The sequence below is a fragment of the Leucopleurus acutus genome (genome assembly GCF_964270905.1).
Source record: "Leucopleurus acutus genome assembly, chromosome: 11".
NCBI lineage: Eukaryota > Metazoa > Chordata > Mammalia > Artiodactyla > Delphinidae > Leucopleurus > Leucopleurus acutus.
In genome coordinates, this window is record NC_139152.1 from 39228209 (window position 1) to 39247286 (window position 19078).

The 19078-nt window shown below is 36.4% G+C and overlaps 1 protein-coding gene across 2 annotated transcripts in view; it reads right to left on the reverse strand.

Moving 5' to 3' along the window:
• Positions 1-2334: 2334 nt before the first annotated feature.
• RPAP3 (RNA polymerase II associated protein 3) overlaps positions 2335-19078 on the reverse strand; it is a 41965-nt gene continuing 25221 nt past the window's right edge. For both annotated transcript variants that reach the window (XM_082851122.1, XM_082851123.1), the window contains exons 10-17: positions 17001-17122; positions 15608-15678; positions 15390-15491; positions 10555-10793; positions 6875-7061; positions 6026-6123; positions 5459-5559; positions 2335-2896 (exon numbers count right to left, since the gene is read on the reverse strand). In XM_082851122.1, the coding sequence (XP_082707248.1) occupies positions 2811-2896; positions 5459-5559; positions 6026-6123; positions 6875-7061; positions 10555-10793; positions 15390-15491; positions 15608-15678; positions 17001-17122 (1006 nt within the window). In that variant the 3' untranslated portion in view covers positions 2335-2810. The remainder of the gene's footprint in view (positions 2897-5458; positions 5560-6025; positions 6124-6874; positions 7062-10554; positions 10794-15389; positions 15492-15607; positions 15679-17000; positions 17123-19078) is intronic.

Below are 19078 nucleotides of genomic sequence, written 5' to 3' on the forward strand. Positions count from 1 at the left end.
CAACTAGAGAAAGCCCGTGCACAGCAACGAAGACCCAACGCAGCCAAAGATAAATAAAAAAATAAAATTAAAAAAACAAACAAACAATAAAACAAACGAAAGGAGACTGTAGCTAATCAAATTCAAACTCTATCCCATACAACAGCCTTGATAGTGCATGGAATTGCCTACAACCCCCAGGGCAAGTCAAGGGGCTCATGACATGTTACATGACCTCCACCTATGCTGATCCCTCTGCCAGGACCCTTTCCCTCCCATCATGCACCTGGACCATCATTCTCATATCTCAAGTCTCATATCAAACACTGCCTCCTCCTTCCCTGTGCCACCCAGTCTGACTCAGAGCTGCACCCTCTGTGCTCCCCCAGTGCCCTCTCCAAACTAGCAAGGCACTCATGACACTGTACTGCAACTGCTGGTTTATCTGACTCCCCAGCTACACTGCGAGCTACTGGAGGGCAGAAACTGGGCCTGTGTTTTCCCCAGTGCTTAGTCACCTACCAGCACATTACAGACACTCAAGAAATGTTTGAACAGACGTGAATGAATACCACCACGCCCTGTGGATTCTCCCTCCTTAAGATATCTTAAACTCAACCTGTCTTCCATCCCTTTGCACCAGTCAGCGTAGTATAGAATGGTGGTTGGGCAAGTAGCCTTTGGATACAGACTACCTGTTACCAGGTGACCATAGGCAAGTTACATAACCGAATATGCCTCAATTTCCTTATCTGTAAAGTGGAGATAACAGAACCTACCTCCTAGGTTTGTTGAGGATTTAAATGAAAAAAGACATAAAGCCCCTAATGTCAGGCAAATAGGCAGTACTTCATGTTACCCATGATTATTAGTTCAAATGTTATTTATCTCCTGCATTCTTGTATTCTTCAATTGGTCTCCCTGTTTCTAGCCACACCATCACCAATCCACCGCTCATCACTGCTACCAGAATGATCTTAAAGCTCAAACCACATGTCACTCTCTTCCTTAAAACCTTGAGTGGTTCCCCATCACTTTCAGAAAACCAACTTCTCTGTCACTGCGTGGAAGGCCCTTCATGCCCTGGCTCCCACCCTCTCAGCCACCTCCCCACAACCAAGCCCCCAGAAGCATCCTCCTGCCTATCACCTTCTTATTAATGACTTAAGAAAAACTCAAGTCATTCAAAATGTATTATTATTATGTATAAGCTATACTTTATGACTAAATTTCATTGCCTGTTTATATATCATAAGACTATACATTTAGCAACATATAACATTAATAAACTCCAAGCATGTTGTAAAACACTGAGCTATATAAATTATGATCTTAATAAGTTATACCATGAACTGGGGAAATTATCTTTTTAAACAGATTGATTATTCCTCAAGTAATTGTAGGCATAATAATATGTATGCTGCAACAAAAATAAAGTCTTAAATTTGACTGTCTTATTGATGCTAACAGCTATAGGATGGTGACCTAGTATTTTTTTAACATGACAGCCTCTAAAATTAAATTGATTTTAGCAATATTTACAGGATGCCCAAAATTTGCTAAGTTGCTACTTTGAACATTTACTAAAATTGATTCCTACCATCAATTCAATTCAATTTTATATTCAATTAAATTTACCAAGTGGGCACCTGACTATGTGCAAAGGACTGGGCCAGGGGCCATGCAGAACAAGGATAAGTAGAACACTAGCCTGGATTGCAAAAGCTCACAGACACCACACTCACATGAACCACGCACACACAAGCTATACACTAATTACTACCTGAAACATTCCTAGTTTTTAAACTTTTACACCTTGCTTCAGATTATCTGCATTCAGTTGACATATAACATGGACATGGATATCATGAGGAAAAACAGCTGTAGCACTGAAATTTAAGTATGCTGTGACTCTCTAAGTAACCTATTTAAAAAGTCTAACTGAAAGTCTCCTTTCAACATAAATACTAAAAATACACATCCTGCAACTAAGCAATTTTGTGATAGTGAACTGGCACAATGGTATGAAAACATTTTATAATGAAACAATCTGATATCTACTTAACTCCCTCTATATAACGTTATTCATATGCTAAGGAAGCAACCTTGTCATGTGGTTACAAAAACTCATGAAAATATTTTTAAAAATGTAACACTTACGAGGCACTGAAGAATGTATCTAAACTTAACATTTAAAATGACTTATAGGACTTCCCTGGTGGCACAGGGGTTAAGAATCCGCCTGCCAATGCAGGGTACACGGGTTCGGGCCCTGGCCCGGGAAGATCCCACATGCCACACGGAGCAAATAAGCCCGTGCGCCACAACTACTGAGCCCACGCTCTAGAGCCCGTGAGCCACAACTACTGAGCCTGCATGCCACAACTACTGAAGCCTGCGCACCTAGAGCCCATGCTCCGCAACAAGAGAAACCACCGTAACGAGAAGCCCGTGCACCGCAATGAAGAGTAGCCCCCGCTCACCACAACTAGAAAAAGCCCAAACACAGCGACAAAGACCCAACGCAGCCAAAGATAAAAATAAAAAAAATTTTGTTAATAAAAATAATAAAATAAAATGACATAAAACACCGATCTTTACAAGTATACCTCATTATTTATATTTTTATTTTCAGAAAAAAACTTATAAATAGTTCACTTAAGTATATTTCTCACTAGTTAAATCACAATTCACTTTATATTTAATTAGCTTACATCCAAAAACGGTACTTTTCCTGTATATCATTTTCTTAAAAAGCAAAACATTTTATTTTCAGTAGAAAAAAATTTACATATGAAATCCAAAGGCAATAATTTCAGTAAAAATGGAAATCAACCACCATATCTTTTCTTGAGTTCTTCAACAGAATTATCATTCAATCCTGATTTGTCTATGTGATTGAATAATACACGTGCAACTGAAAAAGAAAAAAAATTCATTTTAATCTCCATTTTTAAAAAGTAAAGCAAAAATTAAAGGGAGTAATCAAATCTGTTAAATATTTTTTACATTATAAAGCAATCATTAGGATTATTTATAACTTCTAATTCAGATATTTAAAAAGCCAACCTGAGAACAGAAGACTATACAGCAGTCCAATGATGTTTCTTAGCAGAATATTTTGCTTTGGCAGTAAAAAATTTCCCCTACATCCTCAATGACATTAACTTTGCAGATGAAACATAATTCATTCTGTACTACCCTAAAGATTTTTGACCTGTGTAACAAGTATACTTTTACTTATTTAATATTCCAATTAACTTTTTCAAAACTTAAATCATTTTATTTTAAAAGAAAAATTTATATCACTACTATAAATTAAAAATTAGCAATAACATTCACAAAAATCATGTTTGATGGGCAAGCTGTACATTTTTATAATAACAATTAAAAGTTAAAAAAAAGATTTGCTTATGAGTCATTTAATATCTTTCATACCACTGAAATGGCCGGTCTACACTCAACACTATGGAAAACGCTATTATAGTTCATACATTCCTCAACATTAAAACTAGCTAACAGTTTTTAATAATAATGACAATAATAAAAGACAACAGCAGCTACTATTTATTGAATATTAAGTTACATGCCAGGAACCACTGTAAGTGCTTCCCATGTTTAACTTAGTGGACAGTGGTGACCCCACCAAGACAGTACTGTTGGTAGAGGCCAGTCTGAAGGGCCAACTCACATTCTTTGAGCACACTTCAAGTTATCACATCATAGTGGCAAGAAATCCATTCACTCATGCACTTATACTAAGAGGTTATTATGTACTAAGCACCGTTCTACACGCTGAGGCCTAGAGAACAAGGTAGACAAAGTTCCTGCTGTCATGGAGCTTCCATTCTATTAGGGAGAGAGAAATAATAAACAAATACTTAAAATACTGTCAGCTCGTTCTGTATTATGAAGAAAAATAAAGCGAGGTAAGATGACAGAGGGTGATGAGGAAAGGGAGGCAGGCAGTTACTGTGAGTAGGCCTGTGAGGAAAGGTGTCTCTGAGGAGGTGACTATTAGGTGGAAACTGCATGAAGTGAGGAAGAGGCAGGGGAGGATAGTCTAGGCTGAGGGGTAAGTCAAACACAAAGACCCTGAGGCTATAAGAAGTTTGGTAATTTGGTATATTAAAAAGACACAAAGTCAGTGAGGTGGGGCAGAATGACTAAAAAAAGTGATAAAAAATGAGGTCTGCATTCAACTGAATGCAGTTAGTACTTTCAGGGACTGTTTCTGATTAAAGATTAAGCAGAAACTTCTTTTGGTTTACCCCTATTAGGAATCTCTCTAAATTACATGTCCACTTCCCTAAGTTCAACATACAGAGTATTTTTCTTAGTGATTCAGTTTCAATGTCACTGCTACATACATAAAGAAGCAACAGAAAAGGAGCCCAAAGTATGTTTAGTCCAGAAAGTATCTGAAAAATCACAGTTTTTGCTATTTTTAAAACTAAAAAACTGGTACTCCTGCATTCTAATGATTTTTCTCTTTTTCCTAAAACTACAGTATAGCCTTAAAACTCCAAGTACAACTGACCCTTGAAAAACACAGGTTTCAACTGCACAGATCCACTTACAGGCGGATATTTTTCAATAGTAAACACTACAGCACTACATGATCCACGGCTGGCTGAATCTGTGAATGAGGAACCTCACATCCTGTGGACCGACTATAAAATTGTACATGGATTTTCAACTGTGTGGAGGGTTGGCGCCCCTAACTCCCATGTTGTTCAAGGGTCAATTGTAATTGACCTAAAATCCATAGTTCGATTCTACTTAAATTAGGGTTCCCCAAAACTGACATTTTATGCCAAAGACTGAGATGTAGAAATAAACAAGGGATCTAACTCTTCAGGCTCATCACCTGCCTCTTTCTACCCTCTAACTCTACAATCCAGCCACACTGCACTCCTTTTAATTTTCTGAGCTCAATTTGCTCTCTCCTGCCTCAAAACCTCTGCACATTCCCACCTCCTTCATCTGACTCCTGCACTTTTTTGAGAATTCAGCTTAAATCAAAGAAACTCAAGGAAATTAGCTCAAAAAAATGGGTGAGACCTCCGATGCACCCACGCCCGGTTGCAAGCTCCTGTGGCAGGAACCCTGCACGAGTTCCATCATGCCAGGAGCTCAACCATTACATTATCACTGTGTTTTCTAGTAGAAGAGCCCAGAACACCTCGGTTTAACTCCTGGGTCTGGCTTCCTAGTTATGGAACCTCGGTCAAGTTCCTTATCTGTGTATGCTTCAGTTTCCTCCTTTGTAAAACCAAAATGATAATCATACCTACACCTCACAAAGTTGTTGTCAGGATGAACAAATTTAACTTTACTTAATCTAATAGTAATTCAATTTAATTAGCTTAATTGTAATTAATTTAATTGACATTCAATAAATATTTGCTATCATTTGTTGAATAAAGGAACACACAAGAATAAAGAGATATGAAAAAGCTTTCTTCACAGAACTCACTTTTCTTCTCAGGTTCTGACATAAACATCACTGCCATATCAAACCTTCTTAGTTCAGAAAGTCTTTGTAAGATTTCAAAGATGAGTGATGGCTTTTCTTTCCTGAAATAATCCAAATAAAAAAACAAATGATCAATTAAAAGCAGCTCATTGTCTGCTTACTAAAATAATATTTCTAATTATATATAAATAAGGTCTTCATGTATCATTTTCCCCTGCATACTGTCTATATTTTAAGTGCCCAAATGAAGAATTTTATCAAGTCAACTGAAAAAATTGTAATATTCTTAAATGTGTGGCACAGCACAGACGTTATTAATCTGCTATAATATTTGCCACTTCCATACTCTACCTTTCTCTAAAAAAATTTTAAGTCATTTTTCCTCCTAATCATTTCCTTTTTCATTGTTTGTACTTGTCATCTCTTTACAACTTCTGCAACAGCTAAATTTATAAGAGAGCTAATTTTGCTACACAAAAGGTAATATGACATGAAAAAGAACGAATTTCCCAAATCACTAGAAACAGCTGAGCATTACAACATGAAAGCATAACTAAACTTACTTACTCAATGTAAAAGTCATGCAGAATTTTAATGATATGGTTGAATACATCTGGATCTAGATTTTTCTGAAACAGCTTGGGATACAAGGATGGTTCAATTTGCTTGGGAAAAATATAAGGTGTTAGAAAATTCAATTATGGCAACATTCCCAATCACAAACTATTTATATAATAATTGCTTAGTTCAACATAGTAAAAAATAACTATTATGCATTAGTATTCAATGAATAATAATGGAGTCATACTGAAATGCAACTATGACAGAAGAATGAAAGTTAGAAGAACTATAAAATAATCACTCTGTTCAAGACAGAGAAAAATCTCATGGAGAGATGTGTACTACCCAACAGAAACAGGAAATGAAAGAGAGCTCTCAAGGACCAATAAAAAGAATTAGAAAGTTTAAAAAATAGAACTACTTGAAAAAGACAATGCTAAAAATCCATTATTTGGTAAATTTCATGAGTTAATTCTTTTTCTTGAGCAAATAAAAGCTCATTTTCAGGAAACTGACGGCCTAAATATTGCAAGCATTGCTTGGCACACAGAAGGCACTCAATGTATTTTAGCTTCTTTCCTCATCTTGAAGGATGAAGAATTAAGTTTAAGTCATGATGTATGAAATTAGATTAAGCTATTTTAGAAGACAAAATTTAACACAGAACCTTTTTCAGAGGTTCACTGGTTGCAAATATTTAAAATGGTCTGACCAGGCTGATATACGTATAGGCAAGGGATAAGAGCATTTTCTACAATCATATTATAAGCAAATATAGTACTATTATTATATAGTGACCAAAGAAGTTCTTTGATCTCTAACTTACAGGAGAACTACCAGCTTCCTCCCTCTTACCTTCAAATATTGATACAACATATCTGGAGAATTTTTCAGTTGTCTGAAATCAGATTCAAGCTGAAATGAGTTTGCAGGAACTGGAGGAAGAGCAGTCCTGATAAACTGAGCAGGTGTTTTGTCTACCTCTATAGAAATCTTCTCACTGAAAGTCTGACATACATCCTTTTTCAAATTGACTTCAGGTCTGAAATATTTCAGAAGCATCAAACAATTAGAAAAGAACCACAGGGCTTCCTTGGTGGCGCAGTAGTTAAGAATCTGCCTGCCAATCCAGGGGACACGGGTTTGATCCCTGGCCCGGGAAGATCCTACATGCCGCGGAGCAACTAAGCCCGTGCGCCACAACTACTGAGCCTGTGCTCTAGGGCCCGTGAGCCACAAATACTGAGCCCACATGCCACAACTACTGGAGCCCACGCGCCTAGAGCCCGTGCTCTGTAACAAGAGAAGCCACCTCAATGAGAAGCCCATGCACTGCAACAAAGAGTAGAGAAAGCCCGCAAGCAGCAATGAAGACCAAAGGCAGCCAAAAATCAATAAATAATAATAATAAAGAAGAAAAACAAAGAGAAGAACCACAAATAGTCAAAGCTTATATAAGGAAACATCAACAGAGATTTTTAAATTTCTGACTTTATTAATACTGTATTATCTATTTATATTCTGCCAGTAGTAAATTCTTTCAGCTGATAATATATGTATACTTTTAAGACAGATTATACTTGTGCAAATTTTCAGATGCTGGTTACGTAATGACTATTCTCATTAGCTGAGCTAATAGCCTGGCCACCTTTTGAGAAAACATTTCTATACACTGCATTATTATATCACATATACTCACAAGTCAACCTTTCACTCTGAATTATGTGAATTACCACAGTTTCAAGAAAGATTCCAAGAAGGAAGAAATGCTTCCTCCTTTAAAAAAAAAAAACAAAAAAAAAACTGCCTACTTAAAGTTTTCCCACAATCTATAATGTCACTGTAAACAACTACTAAAGTTCAAAGTTTAAAACAAAAAAAACCTTTTAATAGGACTGTTGAGTAGCAATGCAAAAATATATGAATAAAATTTCAACACCCCAAAGTAAACTACTAAACTATGTCTTTTATATTCTCGTCATTAAGAAAATGCATGACTTTTTGAAAAATTCCAAACAAAATTTAAAGAGCCCATGAATATCTTAAATATTAATGGCTAGAATAATGATAATGCCTAAATTCTTCATTGTTTATGAAGCTTCCCTATAAAAAATTAAAAATCCTGAATTATAAAGTGAAACATATTTACTGAAGTTCTAGAAAAGAAAATGCACAAAATCAATTTGTTCAAGATACTTTCATCACTGTTTGCAGATGACATGATGCTATACATAGAAAATCCTAAAAATGCTGTCAGAAATCTACTAGAGCTCATCAATTAATTCAGTAAAGTTGCAGGATACAAAATTAATACACAGAAATCTCCTGCATTCCTATATACTAACAACGAAAGATCTGACAGTGAAATTAAGGAAACACTCCCATTTACCACTGCATCAAAAAGAATAAAATACCTAGGAATAAACCTACCTAAGGAGACAAAAGACCTCTACTGTCAAAACTATAAGATGCTGATGAAAGAAATCAGAGATGACACAGATGGAAGGATATACCATGTTCTTGGATTGGAAAAATCAATACTGTCAAAATGACTATACTACCCAAGGCAATCTACAGATTCAATGCAATCCCTACCAAATTACCGATGGCATTTTTCACAGAACTAGAGCAAAAAAATTTTTAATTTATATGGAAACACAAAAGACCCTGAATAGCCAAAGCAATCTTGAGAAAGAGAAACAGAGCTGGAGGAATCAGACTCCCTGACTTCAGACTATACTACAAAGCTAGAGTAATCAAAACAGTACAGTACTGGCACAAAAACAGAAATACAGATCAATAAAATAGGCTAGAAAGCCCAGAAATAAATTCACACACCTATGGTCAACTATCTACGACAAAGGAGGCAAGGCTATACAATGGAGAAAAGACAGTCTCTTCAATAAATGGTACTGGGAAAACTGGACAGCTACACGTAGGAGAATAAAATTAGAACATTCTCTAATACCATACACAAAAATAAACTCAAAATGGATCAAAGAACTAAATGTAAGCCTGTATACTATAAAACTCTTAGAGGAAAACACAGGCAGAACACTCTTTGACATAAACTGCAGTAATACCTTTTCTGATCCACCTCCTAGTATAATGAAAATAAAAACAAAAATAAACAAATGGGACCTAATTAAACTTAAAAGTTTCTGCACAGCAAAGGAAACCATCAACAAAACGAAAAGAAACCACAGAATGGGAGAAAATATTTGCAACCAAAGCAAACGACAAGGGATTAATCTCTAAAATATACAAACAGCTCATGCAGCTCTATGTCTAAAAAACAAACAACCCAATCAAAAAATGGGCAGAAGATCTAAACAGACATTTCTCCAAAGATGACATACAGATGGCCAAAATGCACATGAAAAGATGGTCCACATCACTAATTATCAGAGAAATGCAAATCAAAAACTACAGTGAGATATCACCTCACACCAGTCAGAATGGCCATCATCAAAAAGTCTACAAACAATAAATACTGGAGAGGGTGTGGAGAAAAGGGAACCCTCCTACACTGGTGATGGGAATGTAAATTGGTACAACTGCTATGGAGAACAGTATGGAGGTTCCTTAAAAAACTTAAAACAGAACTACCATATGATCCAGCAATCCCATTCCTGGGCATATATCTGGAGAAAACGATAACCTGAAAGGATACATGCACCCCAATGTTCACTGCAGCACTATTTACAACAGCCAAGACATGGAAGCAACCTAAGTGTCCATCGAAAGAGGAATGGATAAATAAGATGTGGTACATACACAAAATGGAATATTACTCAGCCATAAAAAAGAATGAAATAATGCCATTTACAGCAACATGGATGGACCTAGAGATTATCATACTAAGTGAATTAAGTCAAAGACAAATATCATATGATACCACTCATACGTGGAATCTAATTTTTTTAAAAAAGATATAAATGAACTTATTTATAAAACAGAAACAGACTTACAGATATTGAAAACAAACTTATCGTTACCAGAGGGGAAACGTGGAGGGGAGGGATAAATCAGGAGCTTGAGATGAACATACAAAAACTACTATATGTAAGATAAATAAGCAACAAGGACCTACTGTATAGCACAGGAAACTCTGCTCAATATTCTGTGATAATCTATATTGAGAAAGAATCTAAAAAAGAATGAATATATGTATCTGTGTAACTGAATCACTTTGCTGTATACCTGAAACTAACACAACACTGTAAATCAACTATACTCCAGTAAAATTAAAATACATATTTTTATTTTTTATTTTTATTTTTATTTTTTTTTAAATATATATTTTTAAAAAGATACTCTCTCGTATTTCTAAAGTCCTCAGTGTGGTAAAGGAATAGTGATCATTCCTTCAGCAAAACCTCTCTTACAGTTAAAAGAAAAACTACAATGTAAAGTTGGATAGTTCAAAAAACTATGTGGATGAGTACAAACCAGAAGTCTCATCAGCAATATCTATTTTCTAGTGGGATTACTGCCATTCCAGATGACCATCAGATAAAAGTATTTCTACTCACTGCAGAGCTGAAGTATCACTGATTTCTTCTATTTTCAATACTTTTGCTTTTGGGATATCACTTGTGGGCAAAAGGTCATCTTGGCTTGAGTTCTTCTTACTTGTGCCAGCGGTTGCTGTTACCTTTGCTGGATTAATAGGATGACGCTCTGGAGCAGCAGCAGTAGTAGTGCTATCTGGCACATCAACAGTCTGTATCAAATTACCAGTTTCTTCAATAATAAGCTTCTTGAGTGGTTTCTACAACAATTAAAATCAATTCTTTGCATCAACATACAAAGGTTTCCTATTTTAGGGGCACAAATTAAAAGGTTACAGTGTTTTTACAGCCAACATCCCAGTTGTAAGTAAATTCAATTTGGAGTCATACTGCCAGACTACCATATGTAGGTCTAAATGGGGGAAAGAAGATGCATATATAAATAATTACAAGGCAATGGAATATGCATTATAAAAGGTACAGGTACAAAGTGCTGAAAGAACAGAGGAAGGAAGATAAAAATGGACATCAGGGGGCTTCACAGAAAAAGTACCCAGGAATGGCAGTGGTGAAGGGTATGGCATGGTCAGTGGAAAGGTGAGAAGTCCAGTAGGGCTGGTGCAAGGGGAGGAGAGGTGGAGACAAAGCCTGAAAGGCTGCTTAAAGGCAGCTTATAAAGGGACTTGTGTGCTGTATCAAGGAGCTTGAAGTTTATCCTAGAGGCAACAAAGCCAAGAAAAAAATATGACCAAGTGACATCAGTATTGTGGGCTGAAGGCAAGTAGAACAAGGCCAGGCAATAACCTGCATTCTGTATGAAAGAAAAGATCCTGCATGCCGCAACGAAGATCCTGCAACTAAGATCGGATGCAGCCAAATAAGGAAATAAATAAATATTTTTAAAAAACAAAAACCTAACTGCATCCTCTAACTGCTGGATAAAACCAGCCTAGAATTAAAGATTTGCCAAATAATTTACACAAAGTTGGTAAGTACCTGACCACAATAATGGTTTTTAATTTATTAATATAAATAGCATTCACTATTTATTTCAATCACAACAGGTGGCAAATATTTTCAATTTCTTCCTAAGTTTACATGTAATACTCTTTGCTTTTTAATAAAAGACGTGTTTCAGTATACTCTAAGTTTTCATTCCAACTGTACAGTTGAATTTTAAATCTGAAAGCTGTAAATATAAAAACTTTTGACATATATACTAAATTCAATGTTAAAACCAGGCATTCCATTAGCATAACTAAGAAAAGACCTAATGGTAACAACTGAGTGTTACTAGATGAATGCACATAAATAAAAAAGCTATTAAAAGTCTGTTAACAGAATCCCGTTAGCGGTTCTATCTTTAAGGATAATCATGTTAATCTAAGGCCTTTGCTTTGCTGATAACTATCAACACCAATAGTTTTCTATCAAGATATTGACCAAGAATGGATATGTGTTAGTGTTAAAAAATAGTGTTAAAGAACAGACTATCAAAAATAGATTATAACTATTGAATTGTACCAATGCAGTTCCATCTAAAACCAAATCCTTTCATTGACGACAGAGGTGTAAACATGATCCTAGTTAATGAATTTCCTAACAGATGATCTCTTTCAGGGTAGACCAGTGGCTACTGAGAGCTGCTCAATGCTACTGATGGCTGGGAGGGATGAGGGGATGACAGTATGCTGGTAACAGGAGTGAAACACAAAAGATACCACTACAGTTGAAAGATGTAAGAAAACATGAAAGGATCAATTCATCTCTTTTTAAATTAAGATTTAGAAGCATACATTTTATTTAACTCTATATTATACCATTTCAAGAAAAAGAAAAGAGAAATAAGAATAAACAGAGGGCTTCCCTGGTGGCGCAGTGGTTAAGAATCCGCCTGCCAATGCGGGGGACATGGGTTTGAGCCCTGGTCCGGGAAGATTCCACATGCCGCGGAGCAACTAAGCCCGTGCGCCACAACTACTGAGCCTGCACTCTAGAGCCCGCAAGCCACAACTACTGAGCCCACGAGCGGCAACTACCAAAACCCACGCACCTAGAGCCGGTGCTCCACAACAAGAGAAGCCACGGCAATGAGGCGCCCGCGCACCGCAACGAGGAGTAGCCCCCGCTTGCCACAACTAGAGAAAGCCTGCGTGCAGCAATAAAGACCCAACACAGCCAAAAATAAATAAATAAATAAATAAAATTATTTTTTAAAAAAAGAATAAACAGAAAAGGAGAAAGAGACAAAGGAGACCAAGCAGAAAGGTGAATTTTTGATATGGGGAAACAGGAAAACGGAAAAAATAAAATATTCTGGTGGAGACCAAGAGGTCACGACAAACTCTCATTTACTACTATCCTACCGAGGAACCCCAGGCCCAGCTGACCTACATTACTGCTCTCCTACAGTCTCTCTATAGAAGATATATTAACAGTACTCCCCGCTGCAAACCCTCAAGCACAGGACACCCCAACCGAGCCTCTCGCTTGAATAAAGTAACCCCAGGACTCTTTTTTCTCCACCTCCTGGGCCTTCCTTTCTTTCCTGACCAGTTTCCTCAGTGTCCAGGTGGCCTCACACATATATGACTGAAAAGGAAATTAACATTTGTTTTACGTGAAACTGCCTTAGCATTATTGGACATTATTTCCTTTGATCTCAACTAACCTGTGAGCTAGTCTCAACTTAAGTAGAAAAAGTAAGAATCACATAGGGTTCACACTCGCCTAAAATTTTAAAGCTTATGAAATGGGGCTCAAATCAACTCAAAAGCATCATACCAAACTGCACCTACTATTTTTTAAACAATGCCCACTTTTTTAAAGGGAGACCTATTATAAAAATAAATAGCAATTTTCTCCCCTTCCCACTAGGATAATGATTTTGTTTCTGTTGGATCAGTTACAAAATGGTTTACCCCAGATCTCTCAATTCGTGAAGGTGTTCTGTTTTGAGATCCAGCCACAAAAGATTCAAATTTATGTTGCATTTTCACAACTATTAACATAAACTGATTTTTAAACTGAGGGAGAAGAGTACCCAACAGATTTATAAAAGCTGTTTAGGGTATACTGGCCATGGGACATTCTTCCATACACAGATATCTGATTTACCACATGGTAATGTCTTTATAATTATGGACAGCAAAAGTCTGACAAAGGCTTTGTTTTTACCTTTTGAATTAACTTCTGTGACAAAGTTTTACAAAGAGATAAAAGTTTAAATCACATTGGATTAAACATTTAATCACCTTTATTGTTAAGAATAGAATAATAGCAAGTGAATATGATATATGAAAATGAACATGATATATGAAAATGTATGAAAGCAACTAAGATTTATGCCTGGCACATGAAACAATTATTATCTCAGAAAATTCAAGAATAAAGTCAAAATAAGAACCCAAGAAAAATATTAAACAAAGAATTCCTCTATCTCTTACTAACTTGAACTATGAGCTTGGCAAAACACAAAACTTTCTTTGCCTCACCTTCTTCCTTTGTAAGAGGATAAAAATATCTGCTCCGACTTCCTTGTAAAATTGTTATTTCTCTCAAAGCATCATCCATGCATAACAGTTACTTCTAGGGTGTAGGGAGATCATGATCAGTGAGGGGCACACAGGGAGATTTTTGGAGGCTGATACCTTTCAATTTTTTGACCTGGTTGGTGGTTTCACAGATGTTCACTTTATTCTTTAAATCTTAATTTGTTCTGTGTACTTTTCTATATGCATTTTATCTTTCATAATTTCTATATATAATACCATGTAAATGTTAGAAATTACCATAGAGTCACACACTATATAGATATATATATATATAAACAAAACAAACCACTGAATTTTACCAGCTACTCTTTCTGTTCCAATATTGCAGGAGAAAACTGGCTTTGTTGGATTTAATGAAAAACAGTATGGCATACCAAAAACGATGTGCAGTGTATATTCTTAAGAATAACTCTGCCTATACAGGCAATACCTTGGAGATACTGCAGGTTCAGTTACAGACCACCACAATAAAGTGAATATTGCAATAAAGCAAGTCACATAAATCTTTTGCTTTCTCAATGCATATAAAAGTTACGTTTACACTATACTGTACTGTTTTAAGTGTGTAATAGCATTATGTCTTAAAAAAACGTACATACCTTAATTAAAAAATACTTTATTGCAAAAAATTGCTAACCATCATCTGAGCCTTCAGCAAGTCTTTTTGCAATAGTAACAAAGATCACTGATCACAGATCACCATAACAAATATGATAGTAATGAAAAAGTTTGAAATATTGCAAAAATTACCAAAATGTGACACAAGGACATGAAGTAAGAAAATGCTATTGGAAAAATGGCGCTGATAGACTTGCTCAGCACAGGGTTGCCACAAACCTTCAATCTGTAAAAAACGCAGTATCTGCAAAGTGCAATAAAACAAGGTATGCCTGTACTAGATGTTTGCCAAAGTGCTAACTTTAGATCAAACCCCACAGAAGATGCAAGACTACTGTAATAAAATCCCAATCTCAAATAATAGTAATAGAAATAAAAATATTTAATTACAAAATGTAAAACAGCTCCAAATTCCTTTAAAGCCAGAAAATATGTAGAAATATTTAGTGTTAAATTAAAAGTCGCTTTAAAAAGTTACCCCAGAACTTTAAACAGCTCAATTTTCCCCAATTTGATTATGCCAATATTCCTAAGAAGTATTTTTTAAAGATTCTAAAAATGGCTCTTGGAAGAGATTTCAACATTTCTTTTCAGAGTCTACTAACTCAACATTTGTTTTCAGCTCTTATTAATAGAACACTGATATTTAAATAGCAAGGGAAAAAATTAAAGGGCTTTACTTACAGTTGATCCAAGATGAGGTGGATTATCAATGGGTTTTATCACGTTTTGCCTTTGAGTAGAATCAAGAAAGACATCATCCCAGTGTCCTTTCTCAATTAATTCCTTGAAAATAAATGTGTAACCATGACTATCAAAATATGCTCAAGTTAATCACGCAACAAATAAATGTGTTTATGCTTCAGAAAATAAGACCATATTTTGGTGGAAAGAATGCATACCTTTTTAATTTTGGAAAGTTCAGTCACCGCCTGCTTATTTCCAGGTTCCAGAAGTAAAACAGTTTCAAAATCTAAAATGAATTTTTAAGAAATATAATAAATTAGTGAAAATACTTTATGGAGTTCAAAAAATTATATATTTAGTTAGTAACCCCATCTTTATCTCAAGAAGTTTTACTCAGGATGCTAGGAAGCTGGTGAGCAATAATAAGAACTAACATTTACCAACTGCTATGCTAGTTGCTTTATATGAATTCTCATGTAACCATGACTACAACTCCACTTTACAGTGAAGCAACTGAGGCCTTGATCTAGAGGTCATCTAACTTACCAAAACCCACACTGTTAACAAACGACAGGGTAATCACCAAACATAAGACAGAATCTAAGAGAATCCCAGATAATGGAATATTATTAAGCCTTAAAAAGGAATCAAAGTCTGATATATGCTACAACATGCATGAGCCTTAGAGACGTGCTAAGTGAAACAAGCCAGAGACGAAAGGACAACTACTGTATGATTCTACTCACATGAGGTACTAGAATAGTCAAATTCAGAGACAGAAAGTAGAATGTTGATTACCAGGGGCTGGAGGAAGGGGGAATGGAGAGTTATTGTCAAAAGGGTAGCATGTTCAGAATGGAATGATGAAAAAGTTCTGGAGATGTGTAATGGTGATGGCTGACAACAATGTGAACGTACTCAATGCCACTGAGCTGTACACTTAAAAATGGTTAGAACAGTAAATTTTATGTTATGTCTATTGTACCATGATAAAGAAATGCATGGGCTACAGCTGAAGCCAGACTTAAACTGCCAGATTTAAATGAACATTCAAAACACAAAGGCTGAAAACCAATTATATAAGTGTTGATGTGTCAAGAAGTTAGAAAACCAGCAAATTCAGCCAAAAGACAGATGAAGGAAGGAAATAAAAAGCAGAAATATGTAAAACAGAAAACACACAAGAGAAGTAAGTTGGTTCTTCAAAATAACTAACAGAATAAATACGTAAAAGATCATGAAAAAATAACTAGTATCAAGAAAAAAAGCGGGGGCATCACTACAGTCTCATATTATCCTCTACCTCCTGGTTGCTGACTCCCTTTTCATTCTTGCCTTTTTCTTGCTTTTTTCCTTCTCACCTATAATTCGAATTTTTCATTAATTTTGGTCAGATTGTACTGTATGCTATTAAAAGATAAAGAGGTCCACTATGGAAGCTGAATTCCTTCAAATCTACAAACGTATTCATGATCTAAACTGTGAAAGAAAATGTACTTTTCTAGGTTCTGTATCCTTGAAACATGGGAAGGCTATGCAAATCTCTGCTTCTGTAACAGGAGTGTCAACAGGAAGAGTGAGGGCCGGGTGTTATAAAAATAGTCTTACCTTGTTTGGCCTCATTAAGCTTTCCCAAAAATGTTCTTGCAGTTCCCCTCCTGGCAAAGGCTTTAGAATATGAGCCATCTAATAAAATAGCTTGTGTGCAGTCTTTTTCAGCCTCTTCATACCTATTAAACATGATAAAACGACCAAGTGGAAAAATGTAGCTTACAGCAAACTTCATATAAACTGAGTTTCTAATATAAAAATATACATATAATTTCAATTACCAGCTCCCAAATCTGTGTTTGAGGGAAAAGACTAATTTTTAAATTTTTTATTCTCACCAAATTCTGGAATCATCTGGTGAGGAAAGAGAAGGTATCAGATTAAGGGGAAGTCAGGAATGAGTCTGCTGGAAGGATGAAATTAATGATGATAAAATACGAGTAGAGCAGACAGAAGAACACCACTGCTGGCAGTATGCCTCCCCTCCAACTCTCAGCATGTACAGGTACTATAATACAAATTATAACTGGCATTAAATCTCCAAACTTCATTAATATTTACCCACAGCACACATCACCTAAGGAAAACAGCACACACAGAACTCAGGATCCATTATATACGTGAAAGCATACTACCTACTACTTTTCATAAATTCTACTCAGTCATGCAACCAGCAATTAATTCAGTCTGAGTACTGCTTTATGACAACAAAAAGCTAAGAAAAGCTAAAAAAAACCAAACAAACAATAGAAAAAACTTGAGAGCCTCATATATATTAAAATGACGTTAATGAATTATTGTGAATTTATTTGGCATAATAATGGTATTGTGGTTATGTATGAAACATCCTTTAGGGATGAAATATCATAATGTCTCTGATTTGCTTTACAATAATTCGGGGGGAAAAGAGCTGAAACAAATATGACAAAAAAGGTATGGCTAGTGAACACTAGATGATTTGGTACATAGAGTTTCATAATAGTTTCAAATAGTTTCAAATAGTTTCAAAAGTTTCATAATAACAAATATTTTTTTAAAAAAGAAATCTTCTGTGATCACATTCTTCCCAAGGCCTAAGTGAATGCCATTCTACCTTCAAAACAAGACCTAGGGTGAAAAAGATTAAACACCTCTGAATTCTTTAATTTACTTTTCAGCAAGAGAAAGAACATGTTTGTGTTTGTTCGTGTCCATGCCCCAACCAGTATATTTTCTACTTGACTGATTATATCATTCTCCCATTCAAGATACTGCATGGTCCCCACATTTTTTACAATAAAGTCTGCAGAGCACAAAGTCGGGGGCTTGCATGACACTCCAGCCTTATCTCTGTCACTGCCCCTGCATGCCAGCCATCATATGGACCACTTGTCCTTTCCAGAGGTACCATGGAATTTCCCACTCCTGTGCCTGTGAACCTGTACGAGGACACTCGACCTGTTTTTTCACCTCACTAATCATACTATCCCTTTAGATCTCGGTTCAGGTCAAACTCCTGTTTGAAAGAGTTGCTCTTCTCCTTGTTCCTCATCTAGTCTGTAATATCTGACAGCAGTCACTATGTAGAAGAGAAAACTTCTGATATTAACTGAATCTAAAAGACACACTAGAAAAAGATACAAATAAGAGTCACATAGGGAGACCTTCAAGATGGCAGAAGAGTAAGACGTGGAGATCACCTTCCTCCCCACAAATACATCAGAAATACATCTACATGTGGAACAACCCCCTACAGAACACCTACTGAACGCTGGCAGAAGACCTCAGACCGCCCAAAAGGCAAGAAACTCCCCACATACCTGGGTAGGGCGAAAGAAAAAACAGAGACAAAAGAATAGGGACGGGACCTGCACCTCTGGGAGGGAGCTGTGAAGGAGGAAAAGTTTCCACACACCAGGAAGCCCTTTCACTGGTGGAGACGGGGGGTGGGCAGGGGGGAAGCTTCGGAGCCACAGAGGAGAGCGCAGCCACAGGGGTGCAGAGGGCAAAGCGGAGAGATTCCCGCACAGAGGATCGGTGCCGACCAGCACTCACCAGCCCGAGAGGCTTGTCTGCTCACCCCCCGGGGCGGGCAGGGGCTGGGAGCTGAGGCTCGGGCTTTGGTCGGAGTGCAGGGAGAGGACTGGGGTTGGCAG